The 9,258-nt window shown below is 60.0% G+C and overlaps 1 protein-coding gene across 1 annotated transcript in view; it reads left to right on the plus strand.

The window, feature by feature from the left end:
- The window catches only part of LOC102043441 (transcription factor CP2), a 31,657-nt gene that overhangs the window by 18,622 nt on the left and 3,777 nt on the right, over nt 1–9,258 (plus strand). The window contains exons 5-13 of the mRNA XM_031065442.1: nt 717–793; nt 998–1,103; nt 1,174–1,280; nt 1,997–2,149; nt 4,540–4,650; nt 5,896–5,984; nt 7,945–7,993; nt 8,444–8,537; nt 9,193–9,252. Of these exons, the coding sequence (XP_030921302.1) occupies nt 717–793; nt 998–1,103; nt 1,174–1,280; nt 1,997–2,149; nt 4,540–4,650; nt 5,896–5,984; nt 7,945–7,993; nt 8,444–8,537; nt 9,193–9,252 (846 nt within the window). The remainder of the gene's footprint in view (nt 1–716; nt 794–997; nt 1,104–1,173; nt 1,281–1,996; nt 2,150–4,539; nt 4,651–5,895; nt 5,985–7,944; nt 7,994–8,443; nt 8,538–9,192; nt 9,253–9,258) is intronic.

Here is a 9,258-nt window from a genome sequence, read left to right on the forward strand (position 1 = left end):
GGTGGTTACAGGTGTGTGTAAGGTGTATCTGTACAGGTGTGTGCAGGGTGGTTACAGGTGTGTGTAAGGTGTATCTGTGTGTGTAAGGTGTATCTGTATAGGTGTGTGTAAGGTGTGTCTGCACAGGTGTGTTCAGAGTGGATACAGGTGTGTGTAGGGAGGATGCAGGTGTATAAGGTGGTTACAGGTGTGTATAAGGTGTATCTGTACAATGTGTGCAGAGTGGATACAGGTGTGTGTAAGGTGTGTCTGTACAGGTGTGTGCAGGATGGTTACAGGTGTGTGCAGAGGTGTGTGCAGGGTGGATACAGGTGTGTGTAAGGTGTGTCTGTACAGGTGTGTGTAAGATGTATCTGTACAGGTGTGTGCAGGGTGGTTACAGGTGTACGAGGTGGTTACAGGTGTGTGTAAGGTGTATGTGTGGGTGTAAGGTGTATCTGGACAGGTGTGTGTATGGTGTGTCTGTACAGGTGTGTGCAGGGTGGTTACAGGTGTACGAGGTGGTTACAGGTGTGTGTAAGGTGTATGTGTGGGTGTAAGGTGTATCTGGACAGGTCAGTGCTGGGCAGCTCTGCAGGATGGCAGTGACAGTTTCAGGTGTACCTGCTGCTTTCAGGTACAGCTGGAAGGTCTGGGTTGGTGGGACCCCAAATGAACGAGGAGCTCAGGTGACAGGTACAGGTGACAGAAAGCCTCAGGTGCCCTCCTGCCCCCAGGTCAATCCTATGAGATCCGGATGTTGGACAACAGGAAGCTCGGGGAGCTGCCCGAGATCAACGGGAAGCTGGTCAAGGTGAGCAGAGAGCTCAGGTACCCCTGGCCAGGTGTGCCCATGCCAGCCAGGTGCCCTCCGGGCCCCTGCAGCTGGGTGGGGCTGGGAGATGCACCTGTTTGGGGGAGGGGGGTTGCTCCCTTTGCCCCTTTTTGGCACAGGGAAGGGCTGCACACCTGGCCAGCTGTGGCAGGGCGGCTCCAGGTGATGTTTCCCCTTCCCCAGAGCATCTTCCGGGTGGTTTTCCACGACCGGCGGCTGCAGTACACGGAGCACCAGCAGCTGGAGGGCTGGAGGTGGAACAGACCTGGCGACAGGATCCTGGACATAGGTGAGTCTCACCTGGCTGGGGCGGCTGGGAGGTCCCAGGTGGGCCTCACCTGTGCCCCCCTCCCCTGCAGATATCCCAATGTCCGTGGGGATCATCGACCCCCGCGCGAACCCCACGCAGCTCAACACCGTGGAGTTCCTGTGGGACCCCTCCAAGAGGACCTCGGTCTTCATCCAGGTGAGGACAGGTGGGCTCTGCCCTGCATCCAGGTGAGAGACAGGTGGGCACTGACCTGCATCCAGGTGAGGACAGGTGAGCAGTGCCTCACGTAACAGGTAAGGCACAAGTGGGCACTGCCTCATATCCAGGTGAGGACAGATGGGCTCTGTCCTGCATCCAGGTGAGGCACAGGTGGGCACTGCCTCACATCCAGGTGAGAGACAGGTGGGCTGTGACCTGCATCCAGGTGAGGACAGGTGAGCAGCGCCTTACATCCAGGTGAGGCACAGGTGGGCTCTGCCTCACGTAACAGGTAAGGCACAAGTGGGCACTGCCTCATATCCAGGTGAGGACAGGTGGGCTCTGTCCTGCATCCAGGTGAGGACAGGTGGGCAGTGCCTCCCATCCAGGTGAGGACAGGTGGGCTCTGCCTCATATCCAGGTGCCAGACAGGTGGGCTCTGTCCCACATAACAGGTGAGGGACAGGTGGGCACTGCCTCATATCCAGGTGAGAGACAGGTGGGCTGTGTCCCACACACAGGCAAGGGACAGGTGGACTCTGTCCTGCAGCCACGTAAGGGAGAGGTGGGCTCTGTCCTGCATCCAGGTGAGGCACAGTGGGCTCTGTCCCAAACCCAGGTGGGGCACAGTGGGCGCTGTCCCAGACCCAGGTGAGGCCCAGCTGGGCGCTGTCCCTCGCTGGCAGCCGCACAGGAAGCTCACCTGTCCGCAGGTGCACTGCATCAGCACGGAGTTCACGCTGCGCAAGCACGGCGGCGAGAAGGGCGTTCCCTTCCGCGTGCAGATCGACACCTTCCGGGAGAACGAGAGCGGCGAGTACACTGAGCACCTGCACTCCGCCAGCTGCCAGATCAAGGTCTTCAAGGTACCTGAGCTCCCACCTGGGCCCACCTGGGGCTCCGTCCCGCTTCGTACCAGTGCCGCTGGAACCTCCCACCTTCAGGAATAACAGCCCCAACCTGTGGTGCAGGTGGTGTAGGTGGTGCAGGTGATGCAGTTGATGCAGGTGGTGGAGGTGATGCAGGTGGTGTAGGTGATGTAGGGTGCAGGTGATGCAGGTGGTGCGGGTGGTGCAGATGGTGTAGGTGGTGCAGGTGATGTAGGTGATGCAGGTGGTGCAGATGGAGCAGGTGGTGCAGGGTGCAGGTGGTGCAGCTGATGCAGGTGGCACAGGTGGTGCAGGTGATGTAGGTGGTGCAAGTGATGCAGGTGGTGCAGTGGCGCAGGTGGAGCAGGTGATGCAGGTGATACAGGTGGTGCAGTGGCGCAGGTGGTACTGATGGTGCAGGTGGTGCAGGTGGCGCAGGTGATGCAGGTGGTGTAGGTGATGCAGGTGATACAGGTGGTGCTGGTTGTGCAGGTGGTGCAGGGCACAGGTGGTGCAGATGGTGCAGGTGGTGTAGGTGATGCAGGTGGTGTAGGTGATGCAGGTGGTGCAGATGGAGCAGGTGGCGCAGGTGGTGCAGGTGGTATAGTAGGGGCAGGTGGTGCAGCTGATGCAGGTGGGGCAGGTGACACAGATAGTGCAGGTGGCACAGGTGGTGTAGGTGATGCAGGGTGCAGGTGCTGCAGATGGTGTAGGTGCTGCAGGTGCTGCAGGTGCAGGAAGGGGTCATTCCCGCTCTGGTCACACCTTGGGGTACCTGTGACTCCATCCCACCTGCAGCACGCCCAGAATCTCACCTTGGCTCCTCTTTTCTCACCTGTTCACCTCTGTGGGGTGGTGGGTCAGTGGGGTTTGGGGTCCTGCTCTGCCCTCCCCTGCTCCACCTGTGGGTGCAGGTGCAGCCAAGTTTAAGGGAATTTCTGCAGGGATCTGCCAAGGGGAACATCTGGATACCTGTGGAGGTTTCACATCCGTGCTCCCTGTGGGATTTGAGTTACAGGTGTGTTCAGGTGGTTACAGGTGTATTCAGGTGGTTACAGGTGTCTTCAGGTGATTACAGGTTTGTTAAGGGAGTTACAGGTGTGTTCGGGTGGTTACAGGTTTGTTCAGGGAGCTGCAGGTGTGTTCAAGTGGTTACAGGTGTGTTCAGGCGGTTACAGGTATCTCCAAGTGGTTACAGGTATATTCAGGTTACAGCTGTCTCCAGGGAGTTACAGGTGTATTCAGGTGGTTACAGGTGTAGTCACAGGGTTACTGGTGTATTCAAGTGGTTACAGGTGTCTCCAGGTGGTTTCAGGTATCTCCAGGTGATTACAGGTGTATTCACATGGTTACAGGTGTCTCCAGGTGGTCACAGGTGTCTCCAGGTGGTCACACCCCTGTCCCTGCAGACACCCTGAGGACAAGGGACACCCTCAGCTTCTCCCCAAACTCCTTTTCCTTGTGCTGAGCACCAGGAGGGCTGAATCACCTGTGCCACCTGTGGGTGTCCTCCACACCTGTGCCACCTGTGTGTGTCACACACACCTGTGCCACCTCTGGGTGTCCCCCACACCTGTGCCACCTGTGAGTGTCCCACACCTCTGCCACCTGTGGGTGTCCCCCACACCTGTGCCACCTGTGGGTGTCCCACACCTGTGCCACCTTTGAGTGTCACACACACCTGTGCCACCTGTGGGTGTTCCCACACCTCTGCCACCTGTGGGTGTCACACACCTGTGCCACCTGTGGATGTCCCCACACCTGTGCCACCTGTTGGTGTCCCCTACACTTGTGCCACCTGTGAGTGCCCACACACATCTGTGCCACCTGTGGGTGTCCCCACACCTGTCCACCTGTGGGTGTTCACCCTGACCTGTGTCACCTGTGAATGTCACACACACCTGTGCCACATGTGGGTGTCCTCCACACCTGAGTCACCTGTGCGTGTCCCCCACACCTGTGCCACCTATAGGTGTCCCCCACACCTGTGCCACCTGTGAGTGCCCACACACACCTGTGCCACCTGTGGGTGTCGCACACATCTGTGTCACCTGTGAGTGTCCCCCACACCTGTGCCACCTGTGGGTGTTGCACACACCTGTGCCACCCGTGGGTGTCCCCACACCTGTGGGTGTCCCACACCTGTGCCACCCGTAGGTGTCCGCACACCTGTGGGTGAGTGTCACACACCTTTGTCACCTGTGGGTGTCCCACACCTGTGGGTGTGCCCACACCTGTATGTGTCCCCCACACCTGTGGGTGTCCCCCACGCCTGTGAATGTCCCCCATACCCGTGAGTGTCCCCACACCTGTGAGTGTCCCCCACACCTGTGGGTATGCCCACACCTGTGGGCGTGCCCACACCTGTCCTGCCCGTCCCTTGGCAGCCCAAAGGAGCCGACCGGAAGCAGAAGACGGACCGGGAGAAGATGGAGAAGCGAACGCCGCACGAGAAGGAGAAGTACCAACCCTCGTACGAGACCACCATCCTGACCGAGGTGAGCTCACCTGCCTCACCTGCCTCACCTGGCTGCAGGCAGCAGGGCTGGGCTGCTGCCAGACCCCGGCTCAAGGTGTTCGTACCTGCCAGGCAGAACTGGGGCACAGGAGGTGCTCTGTACCTGCAGAAGGGCTTTGGGGACGTTATTGACCTGAGCTGGGCAGGTGTGTGCAGGGCCAGGTGTGTGTGCAGGGCCAGGTGTGTGCAGATGTGTGTGTGCATTGCAACTGTGTGCAGGTGCAGTCCCAGGTGTGTGCAGGGCCAGGCCAGGTGTGTGCAGGGCCAGGTGTGTGAGTTGAAGGTGTGTGCAGGGCCAGGTGTGTGCATGGTTCCAGGTGTGTGCAGGTGTGTGTGCGCAGTGCAGGTGTGTCCAGCTGTGTGCAGGTACAGTCCCAGGTGTGTGCAGAGCCAGGTGTGTGCAAGGCCAGGTGTGTGGGGTTGGAGGTGTCTGTGGGTCCAGGTGTGTGCAAGGCCCAGGTGTGTTGAGGTGTGTGTGTGCATTGCAGCTGTGTGCGGGTGCAGTCCCAGGTGTGTGTGGGTGTGTGTGTGCAGTGCAGGTCTGTGCAGGTGCAGTCCCAGATGTGCACAGGCGCAGTCCCAGGTGTGTGTGTGTGTGTGCAGTACAGGTGTGTGCAGGTGCAGTCCCAGGTGTGTGTGGGTGTGTGTGTGCAGTGCAGGTCTGTGCAGGTGCAGTCCCAGATGTGCACAGGCGCAGTCCCAGGTGTGTGTGTGTGTGTGCAGTACAGGTGTGTGCAGGTGCAGTCCCAGGTGTGTGCAGTTGCAGCCCAGGTGTGTGCATGGTTGCAGGTGTGTGTGGGTGGGTGTGTGCATTGCAGGTGTGTGCAGGTGCAGCCCAGGTATGTGCAGGTACAGTCCCAGGTGTGTGTGGGTGGGTGGGTGCAGTGCAGATGTGTACAGGTGCAGCCCAGCTGCATGCAGGTGCAGCCCAGGTGTGTTCAGGTGTGTGTGTGCAGTGCAGGTGCAGTCCCAGGTGTGTGCAGTTGCAGCCCAGGTGTGTGCATGGTTGCAGGTGTGTGTGGGTGGGTGTGTGCATTGCAGGTGTGTGCAGGTGCAGCCCAGGTATGTGCAGGTACAGTCCCAGGTGTGTGTGGGTGGGTGGGTGCAGTGCAGATGTGTACAGGTGCAGCCCAGCTGCATGCAGGTGCAGCCCAGGTGTGTCCAGGTGTGTTCAGGTGTGCAGGTGCAGCCCAGGTGCCCCTGAGCTCACCTGGCGTGCCCGCAGTGCTCGCCCTGGCCCGAGGTCACCTACGTGCCCAACGCGCCCTCGCCCGGCTTCAACAGCTCCCACAGCAGCTTCTCCATCGGGGACGGGTGAGCGCGGCTGGGACTGCTGGGAGTACTGGGAGTGCTGGGAGTGCCGGACTGGGAATACTGGGAGTGCCGGACTGGGAATACTGGGAGTGCCGGACTGGGAATACTGGGAGTGCCGGACTGGGAATACTGGGAGTGCTGGGAGTGCCAGACTGGGAATACTGGGAGTGCCAGACTGGGAGTGCCGGACTGGGAATACTGGGAGTGCCGGACTGGGAATACTGGGAGTGCCGGACTGGGAATACTGGGAGTGCCGGACTGGGAATACTGGGAGTGCCGGACTGGGAATACTGGGAGTGCCGGACTGGGAATACTGGGAGTGCCGGACTGGGAATACTGGGAGTGCCGGACTGGGAATACTGGGAGTGCCGGACTGGGAATACTGGGAGTGCCGGACTGGGAATACTGGGAGTGCCGGACTGGGAATACTGGGAGTGCCGGACTGGGAATACTGGGAGTGCCGGACTGGGAATACTGGGACCCAGGTGTGTCAGGTGTGTGTGTGCAGTGCAGGTGCAGTCCCAGGTGTGTGCAGTTGCAGCCCAGGTGTGTGCATGGTTGCAGGTGTGTGTGGGTGGGTGTGTGCATTGCAGGTGTGTGCAGGTGCAGCCCAGGTATGTGCAGGTACAGTCCCAGGTGTGTGTGGGTGGGTGGGTGCAGTGCAGATGTGTACAGGTGCAGCCCAGCTGCATGCAGGTGCAGCCCAGGTGTGTTCAGGTGTGTGTGTGCAGTGCAGGTGCAGTCCCAGGTGTGTGCAGTTGCAGCCCAGGTGTGTGCATGGTTGCAGGTGTGTGTGGGTGGGTGTGTGCATTGCAGGTGTGTGCAGGTGCAGCCCAGGTATGTGCAGGTACAGTCCCAGGTGTGTGTGGGTGGGTGGGTGCAGTGCAGATGTGTACAGGTGCAGCCCAGCTGCATGCAGGTGCAGCCCAGGTGTGTCCAGGTGGTGTGCAGGTGCAGTCCCAGGTGTGTTCAGGTGTGCAGGTGCAGCGCAGGTGTGTTCAGGTGTGTTCAGGTGTGCAGGTGCAGCCCAGGTGTGTCCAGGTGTGTTCAGGTGTGCAGGTGCAGCCCAGGTGCCCCTGAGCTCACCTGGCGTGCCCGCAGTGCTCGCCCTGGCCCGAGGTCACCTACGTGCCCAACGCGCCCTCGCCCGGCTTCAACAGCTCCCACAGCAGCTTCTCCATCGGGGACGGGTGAGCGTGGCTGGGACTGCTGGGAGTACTGGGAATGCTGGGAGTGCCGGACTGGGAGTGCTGGGAGTGCCAGACTGGGAATACTGGGAGTGCCAGACTGGGAGTGCCGGACTGGGAATACTGGGAGTGCCGGACTGGGAATACTGGGAGTGCCGGACTGGGAATACTGGGAGTGCCGGACTGGGAGTGCTGGGAGTGCCAGACTGGGAATACTGGGAGTGCCAGACTGGGAGTGCCGGACTGGGAATACTGGGAGTGCCGGACTGGGAATACTGGGAGTGCCGGACTGGGAATACTGGGAGTGCCGGACTGGGAATACTGGGAGTGCCGGACTGGGAATACTGGGAGTGCTGGACTGGGAATGCTGGGAGTGCCGGACTGGGAATACTGGGAATGCTGGGGGTGCCGGACTGGGAATACTGGGAATGCTGGGAGTGCCAGACTGGGAGCACTGGGAGTGCTAGGATGCTGGGACTGGGAATACTGGGAGTGCTGGGACCGGGGGTGGGGCAGACTGGGGGGGTGGCACCAGTGACACCCCAGTGCCATCCCAGTGTCACCCCTGTGCCACATCAGTGACCCCAGTGCCACCCCAGCGACACCAGTGCCATTCCAGTCCTCCATGTCCCTCTGTCCCAGTGCCCCTCTGTCCCAGTGTCCCCAGTGTCCCCAGTGACCCATGTCTGTCTGTCCCCAGTGACCCGTGTCCCTCTGTCCCAGTGTCCCCAGTGTCCCCAGTGACCCGTGTCCCTCTGTCCCTCTGTCCCCAGCAGCGGGTCCCCAAGCCACCAGCCCGACCCCCCCGCGCCCCTCGCTGACGTAAGTACCTGCCCAGGTACCTGCCCAGGTACACCCGGGGCTTCCACAGGGAACACTTGGGTCACCTGGGAGACCCCGCTGTCCCCACCTGGGGGGGAATTCCCACCTGTGCTGGCCCACCCCGAGCTCACCTGAGCTCACCTGTGCCTCAGCACAAACACTTCCACATCACCTGGAGGCATTTCCAGGTCCCACCTGCCCAAGGGTTCATTTCCCACCTGTGCTGGCCCGCCCCGAGCTCACCTGTGGCTCAGCACAAACACTTCCACATCACCTGGAGGCATTTCCAGGTCACCTCTGAGGTCATCACCTCCTCCCACCTGCTCAGGGGTTCATTTCCCACCTGTGCTGACCCACCCTGAGCTCACCTGGGCTCACCTGTGCCCCTGGCTGGCTGCAGACCCCTGAGCTGGCCAGGCAAGTCACCTGGCAGCACCTGTGTCCCCCCAGACGCTGCTGCCCACCTGGAGCCCGCAGGAGGCTCAGCAGTGGCTGCACCGCAACCGCTTCTCCACCTTCTCACGGCTCTTCAGGAACTTCTCCGGTGAGTTCTGCCCTCAATCACCTGGGCAGGTCACCTCCCCTCACCTGGGACAGGTCACCTTCCCTCTCCTGGGCCAGGTCACCTCACCTGGGCTGGGTCACCTCCCCTCCCATCACCTGGGCCAGGTCACCTCCCCTCACCTGGGCTGGGTCACCTCCTCTCACCATTTGGGGTGAATTTAGGGCAAATTTGAGGTGAATCTGGGTGAATTTGGGGTGACTCTGGGGTGAATTTAGGGTGAATTTGGGATGAATTCGGAGTGAATTTTGAGGTGAATGTGGGTGAATTTGGGATGAATTTTGGGGTGAATCTGGGGAGTGAATTTGGGGTGAATTTGGGATGAATTTTCGGGTGAATCTGGGATGAATTTGGGATGAATTTTGGGGTGAATCTAGGGTGACTCTGGGATGAATTTGGGGTTGAATTTGTGGTGAATCTGGGATGAATTTTGGGGTGAATTTGGGGTGAATCTGAAGTGAATTTTAGGGTGAATTTGGGATGAATTCGAGGTGAATTTTGAGGTGAATGTGGGTGAATTTGGGATGAATTTTGGGGTGAACTTGGGGTGACTCTGGGGAGTGAATTTGGGGTGAATTTTGGGGTGAATCTGGGGTGAATTTTAGGGTGACTCTGGGTGAATTTGGGGCTTTCCCAGGGGCAGACCTGCTGAAGCTGACGCGGGAGGATGTGATCCAGATCTGCGGCCCCGCCGACGGCATCC

Source organism: Geospiza fortis, unplaced genomic scaffold (assembly GCF_000277835.1).
Source record: "Geospiza fortis unplaced genomic scaffold, GeoFor_1.0 scaffold893, whole genome shotgun sequence".
Taxonomy (NCBI): domain Eukaryota; kingdom Metazoa; phylum Chordata; class Aves; order Passeriformes; family Thraupidae; genus Geospiza; species Geospiza fortis.